General features: G+C 39.7%; 1 protein-coding gene across 1 annotated transcript; it reads left to right on the top strand.

Annotated features, from left to right (window-relative positions):
• Positions 1–657: 657 nt before the first annotated feature.
• f8 (coagulation factor VIII, procoagulant component) lies at positions 658–17,046 on the top strand. The gene is made up of 27 exons (XM_019253538.2): positions 658–896; positions 1,183–1,283; positions 1,581–1,703; positions 2,731–2,943; positions 3,398–3,580; positions 3,740–3,843; positions 4,485–4,605; positions 4,710–4,962; positions 5,051–5,216; positions 5,305–5,392; positions 6,071–6,288; positions 6,465–6,600; positions 6,946–7,155; positions 7,569–8,410; positions 8,534–8,676; positions 9,649–9,814; positions 10,012–10,251; positions 10,708–10,936; positions 11,031–11,213; positions 11,380–11,496; positions 12,483–12,554; positions 12,776–12,861; positions 13,016–13,183; positions 13,956–14,100; positions 14,179–14,339; positions 15,853–16,035; positions 16,459–17,046. The coding sequence occupies exons 1-27, from the start codon at positions 706–708 to the stop codon at positions 16,612–16,614; spliced, it is 4,998 nt and encodes a 1,665-aa protein (XP_019109083.1). The 5' UTR covers positions 658–705; the 3' UTR covers positions 16,615–17,046.
• Positions 17,047–21,710: the final 4,664 nt, after the last annotated feature.

Here is a 21,710-nt window from a genome sequence, read left to right as displayed (position 1 = left end):
ACACACTTCCATCAGTCTAGGCAAGTCCTGCAATACACGTTACTGGCCGCAAGGTGTCAGTGAAAGCTCATAATGAAAACATGCTTTTCTCACCACGGTAGCCCAGTGCGTCAGATATTTGAATCCTTAAAAAATAATAGCAAAAAAATGAGTTAGAGTAATTCAGAGTTACATTTTGGACCAAAAACAAACACAAATTCATTGCGTTGGTTGATGAATAATTTATTAATGTTTTATAGATTAGTGATAATCCATTAATAACAGCAATCCTTGTGTCATACATGTAAACCAGCTGTTAATAAGGGGATTTTATCCCATAGAGACCAGCAAGGGTCACACTGGCTCAAGATGAAGACCAAACAAAATAATTGTTCACAACCTGGCAACCAAAAATCTGTTGTTATTATTAAAGGCTTATAATTCTCCACGAAGTCATTATTTATAACAGCTAAATCCTTCACGATAAATGCCGTATTAAAAGTCCTATTTAATCTGTATTTTAATTCCAGGTATTTTTAGATTTGTGTCGGAGACTTAATTTCTCATCATATCTCACCCACCAGCATGCGCCCCCACGTGCAGCCTCAGCTTCCCTGTTATTTGTCCTCTCTCCACCCACCCTCCTCCACTCCCCCTCAAGCCTTTAAATATGCCATCCCAACAGGAGGAGTATCAGAGCCGGGCCAGTGTTTGACCCGGGACACGATGGATCTGACAGGTGCGCACACTGCGATCACTGCGACACTTCTTCCTCTGCTGCTGCTGCTGCTGCTCTGCTCGTCCGGCGGAGACGCGCAGCAACCTGCTGGTGCTGTAAGAGAGTACTATGTAGCAGCTGTGGAAATCGGCTGGGACTATATCTACCTGGACGATGCTGACCCAGCGTCCGAAGAAAGGTGAACATGTATTTGTTTAGTTTAGGCAACACACTCTGAGACTCTGGTGCCTCTTTTAGACTTTACTGTCAGTGTCCAGAGCCTGGTTTGGTATGGATCAGTAGAGTTTAACTTGCTTTGCTTTCAATACAATACATAGGGGGTCTGTTGTCAGGGGATTTTTTTTTAAAATATTTTTTAAGTTTTATTTGTCATTATTTCTAATAATTTATTATAAAAGTGTTGCCTTTGAGTGTTTTGAGTTGTTTTCTTTGAGTGTCCTGACAGCCTGAATTTTGTTTTTTAGGAGGAGACTCAAAGACATTCCTCAAAAATACATCAAGGCAGTTTACAGGGAGTATACAGACTCCACATACACTGTCCCAAAGCCAAGACCAGCATGGACAGGTATGTCTCATCTTCTGATGTTTCTCAATTAATCAAATATTTCAAGTTTTCTTAAGTTTTCTGTCATCGTACCACATTTCTATCTAGGATTAATACCATACATCGTTATGTCTGAAAACAGAAAAAAAAATTAAATGAGAACCTGCAATGTTCAGTTGGCTTACAGTCAAGATAGTGATTTGAAGAAAATATGAAAATATTGTGTGCCAGACAAAACAAAATACTTGTCAGTTCAGATTTGTTTGAAATTAAAGGATCTACGTATGACTTCTCTAATAACGTGTGTCCTGGTTGTAGGTATCCAAGGCCCGGTGATAGTTGCCCAGGCGGGCGATACAGTGATGGTCCACTTCAAAAATCTGGCCTCTCAGCCCTACAGTATCAGCCCTGTGGGGATCACCTACTGGAAACAGTCAGAAGGTAGTCAACGTTTTCACTTTCCAACAGACACCCTGTATATGAGGCAGCAGCATACTGTTCTCCTTGTTCATTTTTTGACTCAGCATTTTGACTCATTTACAATTCCCTGTTAAAGCATAGCTGAGTCAGTGGCATGACACTGGTCCAAATCTGTTTCCACTTTCCACAGTCTGAAATAGTTTCAGGGCCAGAATAAGAGGGCAAAAAGGCAGTTTCTATTAACCAGAATCATATCAGTGGAGTATTTATCATCTTTATGAAAGTCACTTCCTCATTCCTTAGAAATTTCAGAGAGCAACGGTTATCACTATCTCGTGTGTGCAGATTTTGTGCAGCATGTTACAGCCAAACGGTCAGTCTCAGCATAAATTCTCTGCATAAAACACATGCAGAAATCTGATGTCTTTGAAATATTTCATTTGAAGTGCCTTTAAATTATAATACCAGACTGCGAAGGAAATTGCTGAATATCCATGATCTGAGAAGGTTTTGGAGGTTAGTACTTTTCACAGAAGGCATTGGCATTTGTCCTAAAGCTGGTTCCTGTAAACAGTTCATGTGCTCCTGCCACAGGGTAGATTTCTAGAGAGGAGTTCATCATAATCTGAAAAGCTCCACCTGTCATGTCCAGGAATGAGCCATCATGACACATATCTAATCACATAAACATGTGGTATTAAGGGTTAGGAAAAAAGGTTGCTGCCTGTGGGTGTATGTGTGTGTGCACACGTCTGATATAAGACATTACTAAGCAGGTGGCGGAGTCCTGACAGTATGGTTTTATAGGGAAAGTGGTCGTTTAGTGAAAGTTATGTAACTTTATTTTTTATTTATTGTATTTCCTGCGATGTCACTACAGGACTTCTGTAGTATGGTCAGTATAATGTATCTTTTAAATTGTAATTACTTTATTTTTTCCAAAAGAAGATTAGACTAACTTACTTTCTTGTGACATCAGTTTTCCTGCCTTGACTCACATCCACTACTGAATAAAAACTAAAGGAGTCATGCTGTCTATTCTTTCCAGGAGCAGGGTATGACGACTCCACAGCAGGCGAGGAGAAGGAGGATGATGCCGTCTTTCCAGGAGGATACTACAAATACGTGTGGGACATCAGCTTTAATGACGGCCCCACTGCCAGTGACCCTGAGTGCCTCACCTACTCCTACTCATCCCAGGTGGACACAGTCCGAGATGTAAACTCAGGACTCATCGGTGCCCTACTCATCTGCAAATCAAGTCAGTGTGTAGTCGGGCAAAGGGCAGCTTTGATTTGTTATCGACTTTCATAGATACAGCATCTAATTTCACCTACAAACATACATTATGTCTTGCCAATATTGTGTCTTTATATCACTTCTTTTCTAATATTAGTTCATTAATAACTGACACCTTGCCTCAATCAGGAACACAAAAAGGAAACATTTTGGGGTGAAACTTGAATACAGTAAAGTGAATGATGACAAGATGAGGTGATAATAAGAAGCCCTGGCTTGGATATAGAAAGTTGTGTTGTTGAAACAGAAAACAGAAACAGACACATTAGTACTGAAGGAGTTTTTTTTATCTTACTCTATCAAAAAAATAGGACATGTATAAGTTGAAGACACAGATGTCTTAATGTCCCTCAAATATTAGACTAAACAATAGCATTGGAAGCATATTCTCACATCTTGCCTCACTGTTTTCCCAGGTGCCTTCACAGCTGATGGCCAGAGAAGAAATCCAGCATTCGTCCTGTTGTTTGCAGTGTTTGACGAGACCAAGAGTTGGTATGGAGAGGTAGGAGAGAGGATGAGCAGAGAGAAGTTCAGGAGGAGCAAGGACAGGAAGGAATACCACACCATCAATGGATATGTCAACTCTACGTTACCCGGTAATGAACCTGACTGGCTGTAGAGAAGGAGTGTGTTCCATGAAGTCGTGTTGTAATGTTAAGTGTTGCTATCAGTGGCTGCACTGTTTGTGGTCCACACAGGAATGTGCCCTCATTTCCTCTCTCTCTCTCTCTCTGTGCGTATGTGTCTGTGTGTAGGTTTGAAAATGTGTCAGGGCCGTAGTCATGTGTCTTGGCATATGATTGGGATGGGCACAGCTCCAGAAATCCACTCCATTCAGTTTCAAGATCACTCTCTGGAGGTAATACACACAAAGGTCATAGCAAACCGATTAAAAAGGTTAAAAGTGATAAAACACATAAAATACAGATTTTACTTCCTAATTAATGCAAATTTGGTAAAATAAAACATATGAACTCTCATATCTATCACTCTAACAGCAGCAAACTGGATTTGTTATGTACTATTATTACTTACTTGGTTTAAAGCTTTTAGAGCTTGTTTAAAGGAAGCCTAACATTTCTGTAAACGTGTGTTCTTTTGGGACTTATATGTCTTCATAAGATTCATAACAGTACCGTGTCTGTGCATGAAGTAAAGAGCTGGAGCCTGGAGGTAAAGACTGGAAGTAGGGGAACACAGCTAGCCTGACTCTGTACAAAGTTCCAAAATTCACTTTCCAGCAGCTATAAAGTTTATTAATTATTACCTGTATTGTGATTTTAAAATGATAATTTGCATCCAGTCTTACTCAAGTTAACTCATTGTCTCCTGGCTATAGATTCGTACAAGAATGGTTTTGATGTTTTCTCTAAACTCTTGGATTTGTTTCCCAAAATAGACTATGCTATGTAGAGACAGAATATTCTCTTACTTTTCCTATCACAACTCTAATTAGCATTTTCAGCTTTTATTAAAATACATTGGCTTTGTATTTTTTAGGTGTTGAACCATCGTAAAGCCACCATGGAGGTGACTCCTATGACATTCATCACTGCAGAAATGAGACCTGCTGCTATAGGCCGCTTCCTTATCAGCTGTCAGATATATGCTCACCGCCACGGTAACAAAGGCCCAATAATAATAATCTCCCAAATCTAAAATCCAATTTGTTTTACAATTCAAATAGTAACTCTGATTGTTATTGTGCACTACTTATCTACCCAGATGGTATGAACGCTTTGTTCATGGTGGAGAAATGCGCTGAGCCTGGCAGTCAGTCGGGACTAAACATGCGTAACCCTCAGGACAATGATGACTACAGTGACGACGATATGTTCAACACTATTAGTTTCCAGCCTAAGAAACCACAAATGCAAGCCAGAGCCTTCAGGGGACAGCTGTCTAAAACCTGGGAGCATTATATCGCCATTGAAGAGGTCACCTGGGACTATGCTCCTCACCTCAAACCCACAGACAGGTAGGAAAGGTGGAGGAAGAGAAGGAAGACAAATGAAAGAAAATGAATGAACTCTAATTGGTTGTTTCCTTTCTCTTTGACACATTAGTAAGTTGCAGTCTGGATATTTGCCTGCAGCACCACATCCTCTGGGCTACAGGTATAAAAAGGTGGTGTACGTGGAATACACAGATGGATCTTTCACTCAGAGGAAGAATGCTGAAGACACACTGATGGGTCCACTTCTGAAAGGAAAAGTCAATGATCAAATCCATGTGAGTCAGATGTTTGAGCACAGAAAAGATGTCACCTTTTGTGCATGATCACATCCAAACACATGATTGGTTTGATTTGTGTCTTCAGATCACTTTGAAAAACATGGCCAGTCGCCCTTTCAATATCTACCCCAATTGCCTAATCAAGATCTTACCACTGCGAAGTTCCACAAATGGTAAGCTTAAGAACGGACATGAACCAACAGACTCCCTAGTAGAGATTATTAGTAGTAGTCATAGTAGTAGTAGTAGTAGTATTGCATTTCAAACACTCAAGGGGAAAGAAGGAAGAATTTAAAAAATCAAGACCTCAGCCACAAAATTTTTGCCTACTGATCCAAACAAATGCCACCAATTCATATTACTAACAGCCAACAGACTGTAGTTTTACGTGATGTGAAGGTTAGCTGTGTGCCTGAAATCACATTTGGTTTATCTAAGTATATCCCCTAGAGTGCAAGATGAGTCATCAAAAATGTGTTACATAAATACACAGAATTACTGTTTTTGACCACAATCAAAGAGTCATAATCTGAATCATGCTATAATTTCATAAAGCTTCAGTATCTTCACTTAAGACAAAAGATAATAAAATGTTGAAATGCCTATAATACAACATTTATATTTATATTCTGCAAAACTAAATAAAATGAAAAAAGGTTGTATAAATATCTAATTCACCACTGTAATTACTATAAATCACTTAACATTTGCCATGTTATCTATGTTTTCAGCATATCATATTTGTTACTTGGTGTGCTGTCTCTGTTGGTCTTACTCTCATGTTATTTTCTGCAATTCCCCAAATTCCCAACATCAAAGTTTCTTTCTTCTAATCTCATCTAATTAAATAGCTGCAGAGCAGGACTTGCACTCCATGGGAGTGCCCCCCAATGGGACTTTTGGCTACATTTGGAGGCTAACAACAGATGATGGGCCCCTGAATGGAGACCCTGAGTGTCTGACCCATCTGTATCAAAGCACCATCTCCCCAGAGAGGGACTTGGCTTCCGGTTTGGTGGGCACCCTACTTATCTGCAAGAGCAATGCTATTGACACCAGAGGATCCCTGGTGAGAAGAACATTTATGTAATATGAAGGCCTAATTAGCAGATATAGCAGTTTCTACAGGCTAATCACTCAAGAGGAAATTGGATTTCAAAAAATCCTTTCAAGAGCCAAGTTGAAATATTGTCTCCTACTCTAATATAATATTGTCTCTTCTACTGAATCTATTGCTGTATGCAGGTTAGCCCAGATAAAGAGTGGAGCTTAATATTTGCTATGTTTGATGAGAACAAAAGTTGGTACGTCAATGAAAACATCCAGAAGTCTGGGCAAAACACCACGGACCTTGAATCCTACAACTCCAATGTCATTTACAGTAAGTTCACCTTAAAGTTTTTTACTTCTTCCAAAACCTTGTATTTGGAATAATGATCACTTTGAACTCAGTGAAATATGGTGTAATTAATGATCATAGATAAAACGATAACCTGCAATCATTTTTGGCCCCATGGGTGCACCACCTTTTAAAGGGATATGCTGAACTTGTTAGTAAACACTTGTCAGTAGTTGTTTTTTATTTTAGTCTAATACTGACTTCTTTTAACTCTGTAACTTGCTCTCCACCAGCTCAGTCCCCTAAGAGACGTTTTGTTATTATTTGTATAATTGTTGAAGCCGCTAAATCATCAATTTTAATAACTGACTTTCCTTTCCCCTCCAGGTATAAACGGCATCATGTTTAGTGGGCGTCAGTTTGTGATTTGTAAAACTGACGTTACCTTCTGGCATGTGGTCAATGTGGGTACCCAGAGTGACTTCCTGTCTGTTTACTTCACGGGAAACCCCTTTCAGTACCAAGGCCTCTACCAGTCTGTCCTCACCCTCTTCCCCATGACTGGTGTGACAATTACCATGGAAGCTGAGCTGATTGGTGAGACTGAAGTTTTAGCCATTTATTTTGCTATACTAACTATATGATTGTATGGGAAGTTGCTTGCTTGTGTTGGCTTGAACTTTTAAAGCATTCCCAAATCAGGCCAGCAAGAACTATAGAATACACACATACTACTTGACACACACATGAAACTATCACAGTTTGGTTAGAAAAACATATGGTTTGGCTTAAAATAAGTACATTGATCCCAGGTTGTCTCATCTTTTGAGTCTGTGTCTGTGAGACTGAGGAATACAACAGTAGCATATCTTATTGAAACACATCAACACAGCAAGATATTTTCTTGTTTCCATAAGAATCAGCTGATATGTGAGCTTACATAGAAAACAATAGGTGCAGGTGTGTATTGTTCTTCGGTCATATTAACTTTCAGCTATGTTGTCTCACAGGTGAGTGGGAGATCAGTGCTTTTGATGGCAGCCTCAAGAACCAGGGGATGAGCATCCATTACACCGTCCGCCCTTGCGACAGTGGAAACGATATAGTAGATCATGATAACGACGATGATGATGATATCTCAGACTTTATTGATAGCTTATATCAGCCGAGGGGCAGAAGACCTCAAAACCGCAGGGAGATGGTTCAAGAGTGCAATACCACCCTAACAAACAACAATACCGAATCAGTAAACATATCCGTTCAAAATGTCACTGACGATACAACTGACAGGCCTCATGCCAAATTCCAGTCAGGATGTGAGCTGAAAAATGTAACATCACAGGAAGGAGAAGACCCCAACGCAGTGTTGGAAGGAGAAATCCCGCAGGACATCTTGGAGGAAATAGAGCTAGATGGGGAATGGGCAGCTTCTCAGAATGGGACTGAACCTGAAAAACTGAGAGGTGGCCGACGGAGAAGACAGGCAGAGGGCAATGAGACAGATGTAGATGGAGGAGGAGGAACAGAGATAGAGATTGGGGAACCGGCTGTGGAAAATAAGACCGCCACTGGTGCTGAGGTAAAATCTAAGGAAAGGAGTGAAATGTCAAGTGTTTATAATGAGACAAAAGGAGAACTTGAAGAGAGCAACGAGATCTTACAGAACAGCAATCCACTGCAGAACAAGAAGGACTCAACTGTAGAACCAACCAATTCAGAAGAGATGGACCAAAACTACATTCAGTCTAAACCTGAGCGGCTTAGAGCAGCAGGTCACGAATTCAACGACACCGCTAACAACAACACAACAGAGATATATATGTCCCTTGATTATGATGACTACAGTGAAGAGGTACCACTTTCTTTTTGGTTCATCTATATTGATTAAGTGCATAAAATTCCATATGTTGATACAAAGTACCACAAATCTAAAAGCTTCATGCTCATCCATAGTTAATGTTTAATTATATCATAGGTGAACAGCCCATCAGATCTATTTCCCACAATGAACATAAACCCACGCTCGGGAGAGGTCAGATTTCACCACTATTACATTGCTGCAGAGGAGATCACCTGGAACTACGGCATCAGAAAACCACATCAACTCATCAAACCCAGGTAGAGAGAATCCAGGTTTCTGCAACTGAGCTGATTACAGCACCAAAGGCAATATGCAGTTGGACTACTTTTGACAGAAGCAACGACAAGCTGCATCAAGCAGCAAAAAACTGACTGAAGTAACAGGGAGGCAGACACTGAAATGACAAGATGGACTAAAACAGTGTTGTGGCCAGAACTGTAAAAAAAATGTGTTTTTATGCTTTTCAAATTCTCTGCATTAAGTGTGCACCTCGAGCTACACACTGAATGTAGTCTTATCAAGGCCAAAAGTATTATTTTGAGTTATTGTTCTGTTTTGCTAAATGTCATATTTTTAACTTTGAGCATCTTAATATGCTAACTTTGGCTAATATGAAAAATCTGTGGCTCTGGCCGTCCCCATTTTGGTAGTCCTGCCTCCTGGCTAATTTAAATATAAAATATGTAATGGCACACACTTGTCAATCAAAGATCAAAGATTATGCATAACTTTAAGCCTTAATATAATTTGAAAGTGTGAGTTAAAATAGTTCAAATTCAGACTCAGTATAGCTGAACGGGTAAATTAGTTAAACCAAAACCGTTTTTTGTACCAGGCTGTAAACATGTTTATTTCTGCTGTGAAGTTGGACAACATGGGGATTTATAGAGACTGACTCATTCTGGACATTTGAGGAACTGCAGTTTTTGGCACTTCTGTTTAGGCTTCATTTCAGAGCCACAAAAGTCACTGCTTGATTTGCCAGTCTTGATTTGTGCAGCAAACTATTGTGCAGTGATTCGGCTTCTGATAAACCTGTAAACACATAAATCTGTTACTCCAACTGGATTGTCTGTTTTTCAGTGTTTCACCAGCACCTAGACAACTCAACCCCTGTGTTTTCAGTCTGAATTCCTGCAGTCTAGTTTAGTAACACAAAATGTTTCACAAAAAGAAAATGCATTTTAAAATCCAATCTAATCAGTGTTTAACTGGACTCCTCTCCTTAGAGAGATGCGTCGAGGGATGAGAAAGTTCCTGCCAGAGTACAAAAAGGTTGTGTTCCGGGCCTACGAGGATGAAAAGTTCCTGGTTCCTGTGGACATAGGAGAGCTCCAGAAACATCTGGGAATCATGGGACCTTTCATCAGAACAGAAGTTAATAATCTCCTCACTGTGAGTCATCCTGTAACTAAGCAAAATAAAAGGACAAACAAATTAGGTTTTTCTTTCGTTTTGGTAGCTGCTTCCACTTTAAGGATTCAGTTACAGTTTTATTGAACATGATAACAAATGTGAACACAAGTGATAGTTGAATTATGAAGGATAACGCAATGTTTGCTCACACATCTTTTCCCTCTGTCCTATATAAGGTGATCTTTAAAAACAAAGCATCCAGGCCTTACTCCTTTCACCTCCACGGAGTTTATGACCGCAGCCAGGGGGCTGGCAGTGCCCAAAACCATGGCTCCTCTGCTCCACCCGGGGTCCCAGGAGAGCCTGTGGCTCCTGGGGAAGCACGAACATATAACTGGAGAATAACCAAGAAACAAGGACCAACTGATACTGAATTTGACTGTAAGACTGGGGCTTACTACTCCACTGTGGACAAGGTCTGTATAGGTCTTCACCTTCAGCCTATCCCAACTTTATCTTCAATGGTTGTACAACATGTACTGTACACTGTAATGTCTGGACAAGTACTGCATGCATGTGCATGTGTATGAAAATTATTATTATCAGGTGTTCATTCTCAAGTTACGGAGTGGTAGTTTTAGTTTTCATTGTAATTTTAGTACTTTGGGCTGCTTACAAAATAAACTTGTCCAGGCTGTACCCCGCCTCTTGCTCAATGTCAGCTGGGATCGGCTCCAGCTTCTCTCTACCCTAATAAGGATATGCAGTTACAATGAAAATGAGATAAAATTAGGAAGTTGCTAACTGCAACTACACCGTTAGCTGCCTCTAAATCCTACATACTGGTTCTTCAGTGACAAAAGTTCCAAAATTTGTATGAAACATTATCAAAAAAAAGGGGGGAAAATAAATATTTCTTTATTCTGTTCCAGGAGAGGGACCTTCATTCGGGTCTGATTGGTCCTCTAGTGATCTGTAAGCCCGGGACCCTCCTGCCCCCCGACTTCACACAGCCAAACATTCCAGAGTTCGCACTCCTCTTTCACACCTTTGATGAAACTAAAAGCTGGTACATGGAGGAGAGCCTGCAACAGCACTGTGCACCACCATGTCAGGCCAACACTGAGGACCCTTGGTACCACATCAGCAATAAGTTTGCAGGTGGAGACATTAAGCTTGATTGTTGGTGTCATGCTGTAATGAGCTTTTTGTTTTGTTGTTCTAATATTTCCTAAATAATAATGTTTTTCCATAGCAATAAATGGTTATGTAGCAGAGTCGCTTCCTGGTCTGTTGATCGCACAGCACCAGCAAGTCAGATGGCATCTGCTGAATGTAGGAAATGACGAAGAGTACCATGCTGTACACTTCCATGGTTTGCCCTTTACTGTCCACACTAAAGCGGAACACCGTATGGGGGTGTACAATCTCTTCCCTGGTAAGCACACACACACGTATAGACATTGTATTTCATATTTATATACTTTATATACATTCCAGTTGTAAGAGTAGTTTCCTGGGCTGAAATGATGAATCCTGGCAGTGTTTGTGTTATTATTTATTATCTTATTTGCACTTACTCTTGATTGCTCTCTGTTACCCAGGAGTGTTTGGCACGGTGGAGATGAGACCCCCCACAGTTGGAACATGGCTGGTGGAGTGCACTATAGGGGACTACCAAATGGCTGGCATGAGGGCTAAACTACTGGTCTATAACCCACGTAGGTAGACACACACATATCTCACATATTATTAATGTTACATGATTTATAATCTATTAGATAACCAAAGCAGTAAAAAAAAGTATATTAACTTGCTCTGCATATGTAAACATGGTAATGTTAGAGGTTTGTCAATGTTCTCAGTCAGCCATTTAATTTTTCTTTTGAGAACAGTTAAATCTGGGGCAACTGGACTCGTTTTACGTTTCGCCTCATTGACCAGGCCATTGTTTCAACTTGGTTCATTAGTGCTCCTTGTTGTAGTGACGACATGAATCGATGTGGATGAGAGGTGCAACATTTTCATGGATCTACAAGTCCAGTTGCCTGAGATTTAACCCTTCTCAAAGCAAGATAGCCTGGATGACTGAGAACCTTCACAGACTTCTTGCACAACAATTTGGGATGAACACCATTAGATTGGTGGAGCAGTATAAAAGGATAAATAGGAAAGTGGTGGACTACAGGAACTGAATTTATTTTGTGGTATTTAAATGAGCAAAGCTCAGTCTTACTGGACCTGTAGAGTTTTCAACTTGTTCAAGAAGTAAAAGGGATTTTGCAACACTAGGAACTTGATTTGTCACAGTTGTATTAAATACTCTTGTCACTGCATTTTGAAGTTTCATCATCAGTTTCATTTCATTACTTTGCGTGAACGATGTCAAAGGTTTTTCCCACACTTTCTACATTGTGAAAGTTTGGTAAAAACCACACTTTCACAAAAAAAGCTTTTGAGTCTTTTATGGGGCATTTTAATAAATGAGGATATCCCATCTGGCTAGGCCAAATATCTGAGGTAAACCTGGAGAGTCATGCATGTCATCATTTCCACATATGTCAGAATATAGACAACATATAGGCCTGAACTGTCCAGATGTATTAATCATACACAAAGGGATCTGGGGAATTTTAGGTGATAATTATGTACACCTGGAAATTTAACACGCATTATTGAGCTGACATTTTCTCGTACTGACATTCAGGGTGCGTCTTGCCTCTGGGGATGAAATCTGGAAGGATCGAGGATTCCCAGATTACAGCATCAGACCACATAAGTAAGACAGTGTCTTTTAAACTTTGATTTAGTCTGACAAACACACCAAGAAGATCTTTAATATTTGTCACAGAAAAAAGAAGCTAACTATGAATATTCAGCGTGCCAAAGAGTTTTAAATATATCCCAGTCTTGTGGTCACAAGGTAGATTAATTTAATATGAAAGCCTGGAAATGACCCACACTGAGTTGGATTATAACTGTGTTTACACGTGTGTCCAGATAACTGGCAGCCGTCGCTGGCAAGGCTGGATCAGTCTGGTTATTATAATGCCTGGATGGGCAGAAACAACAAGTCGTGGTTACAGGTAAGTCATGCAGCCTTTCTCCTGTTAACCTTTTCACAATACTTAATGTACACTATGTATGATATGTATGAGTATGATACATTATGTATGTAATGTGTTTGACATATGTAAGATCTGAATATTCTTTGTAAGTAATGCTCATGTGTGGTATAAGGTTGACCTTCAGAAAGCCACCCTGCTGCATGCTGTGGAGACACAGGGGGTCAGGGCAAAGCTGAGGGACAACTACATCACGGTCTTCACCGTCTCCTACAGCCTGGACCTGGAAACCTGGAACTTTTACAGAGGGAACACGACCAACCCGATCAAAGCCAAAGCTACAGTAAGGGTTATAATATAACAGTGATATCTGAGATTTTAACTGTCCGCAATCCTGCTAGAGCTCTGAGGTCTAAAGATCAACTGTCGCTGGAAGTGCCCAGGTCAAAATATAAACACTGGGGTGACCGAGCGTTTTCCGTTGCTGCTCCCAGGCTCTGGAATAAGCTCCCCGTCGAGATGTGTCCCGTTTCTGACCTGGGCCTTTTTAAATCCAAGCTAAAACCCACTTATTTAGGATGGCTTTTAACACCCAGTAGTATCATTTTATCATTTCTTATTCGATTTTGTTGCATTTTATTGTTTTTATTTTGTTTGTTTTTTACCTATTGTTCTTGTTATTTATTATCTACTGTAAAGCATTTTGGTACACCGAAAGGACTGTTGTAAAGGGCTGTATAAATAAAGTACATTTACATTTACATAAAATAATTGATTTCTCCAGGGTTCAATGCTGGTCCTCGGCATTGCCTAGGACCCAGGATACAAGCAGATATGGAACATATAGTTCAGAGAAAAGCCATTGAGCACTGATTTGAGTTTGACCAATGTTAAATGTACCAAGAGGCATTAGTGGTCTCGCAAATTGTTCGCTGTAGGTTTTACGACTCTCAGGTTAAGAAAAAAGGAAACCAGTTGCTTCCTGCAATACCGGAAATTAGCGATAACACTTTGTGTTTTAGTATGATCTGGAGAATGCTTGGCAGTGGTTAATTTATTTATTTATTGCATGATCTAGGATCCCTGAGCTGAACTGTTGTGTGACTCTGTTTTAGGTATTTCATGGCAACATGGATAACTCTAAGGTGAAGAAAAATCTCTTTACTCCACCATTTGTTGCTCGATACATCAGGATTCATCCAGTGTACTATAGGCAAAGGCCTGCTCTCAGACTGGAGCTGCTGGGCTGCGATCTCAATAGTAAGTTTTACCTTTAACAGCGTAATTAATTTTACTGTATGAACGTGCTGAGAATAACTCTGCTGTGTGTGTGACCAGGCTGTTCAATGCCTCTCGGGCTCCAGAGGGGACAGAGGGGGCAGATTAGTGACACCAGTTTCAAGGCATCCTCATTTTATTCACATCGGCTGCTGCCCAGCTGGACCGCAAGCCTCGCCCGCCTCCATGAGGAAGGTAGAGCCAATGCTTGGAGGCCAAAGGTGACCACAAATACACAAATTCTGTTCAGTAAAATTAAATCTGCATTCTTAGAAAACAAAAAAGTCAATACACTTTCACTTTGGTAGCAACAGTCTCTGTCTCCCCTCACATCCAGGTTGCCTTTATACTGTGTTGCCCAATGAAAGGCAAAAAAAGATGATAAAACTATCTCAAAATATATTTTGACATTTTGGGTAATTCATTGAATTTCTTTCACGGCAAAAAATAGATGAGAAGATTGATAACACTCTCAGCTCTCTTGCATGTAGTACACTGTGTACTCACTCAGCATAGTGTTGTCTCAATTACGTACGCTGTGTGGAAATAACGATTGCAACATTTTACCGCCTCGTCTTCTTCTGTTCTGAATTGTAACCAAGCAGAGCATTAACATCAACATTTGACTGCCAAAATACAGTATAATACAGAACATACGTATAACATACAGTTATACAGTAGACTGCAATTTTCTATAAATGTCAGCACGAACGCACTTATATTGCGTATTGAGACAGAGTTTAGTGACACACCCTGGAGTACATGTCTACATCGCTGCCGTGAGATGAGGACTGGGGGGCAACAGAAACACGGTTTTACATGTCTTAGACACACATTTTATAAAAAAGAAAAAATTTAAAACATTAAGACAAACTGATATTATTAACCATTTGTCCCTCACACTGGGATAGGAACCAGTGAGGACTTGTTACCCTTTAACTCTCCCTTCTCCTTCCTTTTATTTTTTTCCTCTGCTGTTCCTCCTCCTTCTCCTCCGCCTCCTCCTCCTCAGCTTATCATATCACACTTTGCAACACTGAACTGCAGAGGTGTGATTTATCCTGTCACACTGTTGAGCTGTTATTAAAGGTCATACACCAAGAGGGTAGCACTTGTGATCCATGGACTGAAGTCAACAACTGTCAGATAACTATTTTTCGAAATAGGTCTAAACAGGCCTTAGGCCTTTTTGCATGTAGAGGTTTAGAAGCATGTGTCCTTTAACAGGAGCATTCATTTTTGTCATTGTTCTCAACATTAGACTAAACAGGAAATCATACTCCTTACACAAGTGTTCCAGGATACACAATAAAATGTGATGACTGTAACCTACTGTGAAATGTCAAAGTGTTGTTTTGCCTCTTCGCACTGAGTTTCAACTTTGAGACATTTTCATTTATAGGGACTTTTCCTGTTGTCGAGAAACCCTTTGCTTATCAGTTGAAACCTCTGGTTTTTCATGAGTGATGGTTAGAGGGATTAAAATGCTGTGTGTAGCCACATTATGTCAGCGGAAAACATTTTCCTAGTTTATGAGTTTCCTAATTGTTTAATGTGGCAGAGGAAGTGGTTTGGTGTTCCCTTTTGGCCATCCCTACATCAGTTTTATTTTTGTTTTGTCCTTTGTCTATTCCAGAGAACAGTTGTTAAACTACACGTAGACTCCAAGTCTAGTTTGATTTGTGTGTCTGTTTTTTTTCTAAAAATGTCTCTTATCTGCACTTTACACCTCAGAACAATAACCCCCACGAGTGGCTGCAGGTTGACTTGGGGAAAATAAAACGCATCACAGGGGTTGTGACTCAAGGAGCACGATCATTGTTCACCCAAATGATGGTGACAGAGTTCTCAGTGACCGTCAGCCACGATGGACAATCCTGGAACAGTGTGTTAGAGGAGGACACCCAAAGAGAAAAGGTACACTTATTGTAGTCCATGAGGCTTTCACTCCATTTTTCTAATAAAATCTGGCAAACATGATCCAGGTTACTGCCTGGGGAGTCCATTAAAGGAATGACTAACATGTTCTTTGCTCACTTATTCCTTCATTTAATCATTAATGCAGGAGTCCTAACTATCACAGTTTCCGTTCTGTAACAGTTGACGACTCACCAAAAGTGGGTTGTCATCCCCTTGAAGGTTTGATTTCATGGTTCAGTGACGCATAGTAGACTGAATGAATGTATAAATCTTTAAAAAACCTTTATCTGTTGAACACATAGGCCTGTATTAAAGGATGTGTTTGCTGTATCTAATTGTGGCTTTCACTGCTATTACATTAATTTAACTCCCTACTTTCTCTCGGTTTCTTTGTTTCTTTCATCCTTTTTCCTTTCTCAGATCTTCACAGGAAACAATGACTCAGAAGTGGAAGCCTTCAACATTTTTGATCCCCCGCTGTTTGGCCGCTACCTCCGTATCCACCCGCGGGGTTGGATCAATGACATAGCTCTGCGATTGGAGGTCCTGGGCTGCGACACACAGCAGAGGCACTGACACCACTGGTTAAAGCCACTGACACCATGCAACATCATGTTAGTAACATAGTGTATCCTGGTTTTATTTTGGATTTGTAACTTTGGCAAAACTTATTAAGTTATATATTATATGTCACTGTTTGTGTAAGACATGTTTGTTTACATTTCCACCGTTTTAAGAACATTTGGTCATTTAATGCAGAAAAAGAGCAAAGAATCATGTTTGTCAATCGAAAATATATATTTTTAGATGTCAGCTACACAGTACACAGTATCTGTTTTCCCTGTGCTAACCACAGAAAAAGCTCTTCGAATGTAAGCGTGTGTAAATATTTCAGACTCAGATGGATGTATAAAGTTTGAAAGGTTGATGTATATTGTTGGAAAAATTTCTATTAATGTATTTTTCTGCTTTATTAGAATTTATATAAACAATGAATCTTGAAATGTTTCACTGGCATTTGTGTCGACTTTCATGTGCACAATCACACAAAAAAACACACTTCTGTTGAAACTGAAGGCAGAAAACAAGCAACTACGTCCTTCCAAAACTCTTAACCAGCTTCAGGTGGGTATTTGAACAAACTAACAAGTACATCATCTCTGAGCTATGATAAATAGTTCTTGATGCTTCCTGTCCTGTTTTTCATTTCCACGTCAGGAAAGTAGAGCTTCCTCTCTTTCCTTTTGTTATCTTCCCTCTTTCCAGCACATAATCTCTGTTCTTTCCTCGTTCTGTCTGTCATAAGTCCAAAATGTTCCATGTCTGTTATTTTTGCTTATCCACCTCCACCAGGCTCTCCCTGCAGAAACAATGAACAACTGTGCTCCAACATTGATCTGCTACTAGTTAAAATATGCAGCCGTAAAAAACAAGTGCTTTCACAGACGAGGATGAAAACGATGAGGTGTCTCTGAGCTTGTCTCTTAAGTTGTATATATTGGGCCTGACTGTGTGAAACGTGAAAACATGAGCAGCACGTTTGTGGGTCCAACCAACCTTTATCACCTCATTATCAGCAGAGGAAGTTTCCAGGCAGGAGGGTGTGTTTCATTTGGAGGACAAAGTCAGGACATGTGTTGGCAGAGACATGGCAGTAGCGCACTACGCCTGGCTGTCTCAGTTTATCTCTCTGAAAACAAAAACACACGGTGCCTAATCTCCACAACAGACAGCACCTGTATGCAACTGAAATATAGCTTATACACATGATCCCAACTTAATGAAACAGAGGTGAGCAGAGGCCATGGCCTCCTGCCCAGGTGTGATTATTATCTGCTGGGTTTCTGTTTACAGTGTGTGAAGAAGTAACAACAACAAACACAGACCAGCCACATACAGTGGAAACATCTGGAGAGCTATTTTCTGTAACCGCTTACCATTATCAGGGTCATGGGGCCCTGGAGCCTATCCCAGCTGGCATTGTGTGAGAGGCGGGGTACACCCTGGACAATTGTTCATCACAAGGCTGACACATAAAAAAAATTCAGAGTCTCCAATTAATCTATAAACCTGTAAAGATCCTAATCTTCTCACTCTGAGGTGATAGTGCTAACCACTGCACTCTAAACTCCAAGAGACCGTTTTCAAAATACATTAAATATAAAACATGTGAACGATATATTACTGAAATGTGCAGTTAGCGGTTAAAACAGTTTTTCACCAGTTTTCAGTCCAGGATTTTTCTGGGCGGTCCTAAAGGGTGGCTCGATGACACGCTGAGGCCACCCTGAGCATACCCCTGCACCACTAGCAGAGAGATAGAGATGAATTCATCTGACTAAGAGTGTTTCAGAGTTAGTCATGTCATTTTCTGAACTCATCTGACACATTTCAGTCACTTCAAAATTGCTGTTTGACTACTCCCATAAGTGGGTGTGGATTCAGCTGATTAAGCAGACACACCCCTACAGTCCTGGAGCTGAGAATTCTGCTCATTTTTACCTGATTTGAGTTTGACACCAGAATTCATAAACCTATCTATATTTTTAATCATTTAAATTTGGCTGGGTGGTTACTAACACTTTCTTCTTTAGTCAGACAAACTCAGAACATTTATCTTAGCTTTACTACACAGACGTTGACAGTTTTGTCGACTAGACTGACCTGGTGGTTTCATTTTTTAATCTTGAAAACCTGTTAAATACAGTTAATCCAACACAGATTAAAGTTAATATTAAAGTTATTCTATTTATCATTTGTTTTCCCACCTTAGTTCAGACTGTAGATTGTTCATATTGTGTTGTGTTACCTAACTTTATTAAACTTTATTTTATGTATGTTGTCTTACTTACCTGTTGGGAAAGATACTATAGAAATAAAGAATATTATTATTATTCCATGAACTGCCCTTCAGACTAGAGTTCAGGTCTATCCCCAAAAGAACTAAAAATCACATTTGAGTGTCACATTTGAGAAGCTGGAACCAGAGAAGATGTCATCAAAGCTATTGAAATTAATCAATAGCTTTGATACAAAACTCTGCAGCCCGAGTACTGACAAAGACCAGACAGAGGGCACATATAACCCCCGTTTTAAAAGCCTTGCACTGGTTACCTGTTAGCTTTAGAATTGATTTTAAGATTCTCTTATTTTTAAATCACTGGTTTTTAAATCACTGAATGGCCTGGCACCGACCTACCTTTGTGACATGCTACAAAAGTATGTACCAAGCAGGTCCCTCAGATCCTCGGCATCTGGACTCCTAGTTGTCCCCAGAACCTCCACAAAGAAGTTTGGTGAGGCTGCTTTTAGCTACTGCGGCCCCCATCTCTGGAACAGCCTGCCTATGGATCTGAGAGACTGCACCTCTGTAGACTTCTTTAAAAAACAACTTAAGGCAGACCTCTTTAGCCTGGCTTTTACCTAAGGTGCCATTCACTGCTGAGTTTTCAGGTCCTGATCACTCCCTGTTACTTTTATCTCTGGTGCTTATGTACAGGTTGTATCTACTTTTACTGCAACTGTTAAATTATGCTTTTTACCCTATAGGTCTTAATTTTTCTTCTTATTTGTTTAGTTGTTGTAGTTTTATGCTTTTTACTGTTCTTCTAATTTCTAGTTTTTTCATGCAACTGCTCTTTTACCTTAAGAACTGTTAGCTGTTGTCTATTTCTGCTCTGGGAAGCACTTTGGGCTACAATTCTATATGAAAGGTGCTATATAAATAAATAAAGTTGAAGTTACAGTTGAAATCATTTGGACCATTTTGCCAACTCGTTGTGTTCATATGTTTTGGAGAAACTAAATTTCACTTCTTATATGTTTTATACTTATATGTAAACTGGATGTCTAGAAGGAAGGAACTTTATCTAAAGACCATCTGTGAGTGACAGTGACATGAGCTGAAACTGAAGTTTAACCACAAAGTTTCTTCAGAGAGAGTTACCCTTCTTCTTTTTTTGTCTTCTTTCAGTTTACATCAGACCAAAAGTCCAAGCTTGCCAACACAACTGAAATCAAAGCTGTAGAAATGTTTGTAAAATGCATCGATTTCATCACCAACTGTTTAAATAATATTTATTTTAGTGCAATTTGAATTTTTTGTGCACTGACACGTACAGGCAAGTTGCCAGCCAAGTAGCACCAAGTTTTATGAAAACAAGACATATCTGTGACCTGGAGTGTCAGATTCTTTGTGATTTGGGAATGATTGCCACACTTCCGTTTGTCACATATGTAACAACAGTGCAAAGGAATCTATTTCTCTGCTTCCAGATCACTAAGGAAGTGTTGTGAGGTGGCAGGAAAGAAAACAGAAAAAAATTACCACAGTTTTATCGTCCTTCTCATCGCGTCACTTCCTTGCCCAGGCCCTAACCCCTGTGAAAACAGAGGCCCCTCTCTGTAAGATAATACAGTACAAACCAGAAGTAGACCTTATCTACGCTTTTCTTCTTCTTCTTTTTCTTCTTCATGGTGTTATTTACAACACCATTTAAGGTTACGACATGTGTGAGTTCAGAAAAAGTACGGAAATAATGCTATACAATACAAAATGTAATATATTATATCAGAGGGAGCTTTTTTTTCACTGTTCATACCCTTTTGTCCCTTTGAAAGACAAATACAAGAAGTATTTTATACCTACCAAAACCTGTAAATACCTGCTGAGCAGCACAACAGACAAATGACCAACTTTAACTTTAAAATCATCAACTTGACATTTGACCTTCACCCTTATGAGTCCTGCAGAAGAGAAACAGGCAGTTCAGCGGAAACAGTATGATTCATAATATCAAAATAAGTTGAATCAACATTCTCAGTAACAATATGTTTTAACTTTCTGCTTAATAAGAGCTTAGTGTGTGTGTGTGTACTGGCTGTATGGTTGATTCCCATAAATGCCCAGTGTGATGACACTAGTTAACCCGTCTGATATTTTGCCATCACAAGAAACATTAATGCTTGGCATTGTTATCATATCTTTATAAAATGTCTTAGGTCAAGATTATTCAGTAATCATGACACTGAAGTGAAGTTGCTTTCTTTGGCATCATTTGGGTAGGGTGGATGATATTATTTAGGTTTCCAGATGGAGTGTAACACGAGATGGGGTGTTTTCAAAGAGCCTCTAAATCTATTTTTAGCTTTTCTAACTGCGCAGATTCAGTACTCCAGATGTGCGAGATTTTGTTTGATCAGTCAGGCCTAAAAACAGTTAAAAAGTCTGCTTGTTTATTGTGGGATTGTTTTTTTGTGTTTCTCGTAAGACGTGGATGCGTAAGACATAGTCATCAAGAGTCTCTCCAGCTGTAGTCAGATAAGACCTGTTTTTTTTGCCTCCAAAACATGATTTCATTATATAATGTTTATAAGTCCTACTGATGTTATCCAATATATTTCCTGAGAACCTCAACACTAATGTTATCCCATGCCTTCTGCAACTCAAGCCAAATACTTTCCTTTGAATGTACAATAGATCCAGTTTATTTTCCAACTTGGCCCAAATTTGCTCTATGCGGTTGATGTCTGGACTTTGAGGGGGTCAGTCAGCAGATTCCTTCTGTTACAGGTAGTTCAGACAATAGTTAGAAGAATGTTTATGGTCCTTGTCCTCTTGGAAAATAAATCAAAGAGGATAACTCCCAGATGGTATTCTGTGTCTCACCAAA

The sequence above is a fragment of the Larimichthys crocea genome, chromosome I, assembly GCF_000972845.2.
Source record: "Larimichthys crocea isolate SSNF chromosome I, L_crocea_2.0, whole genome shotgun sequence".
NCBI classification, from domain to species: Eukaryota; Metazoa; Chordata; class Actinopteri; family Sciaenidae; genus Larimichthys; species Larimichthys crocea.
This window is presented reverse-complemented; position numbering and strand designations above follow the sequence as displayed.

What these genes read in the sequence shown, in the direction of transcription:
- f8 (XM_019253538.2), top strand. Translation starts at nt 706, where the DNA reads ATGGATCTGACAGGTGCGCACACTGCGATCACTGCGACACTTCTTCCT. An exon ending in ACTGCGAAGTTCCACAAATG is followed by an intron (nt 5,393 to 6,070) that starts GTAAGCTTAAGA and finishes CTAATTAAATAG; the next exon opens with CTGCAGAGCAGGACTTGCAC. An exon ending in TACAGCATCAGACCACATAA is followed by an intron (nt 12,555 to 12,775) that starts GTAAGACAGTGT and finishes ACGTGTGTCCAG; the next exon opens with ATAACTGGCAGCCGTCGCTG.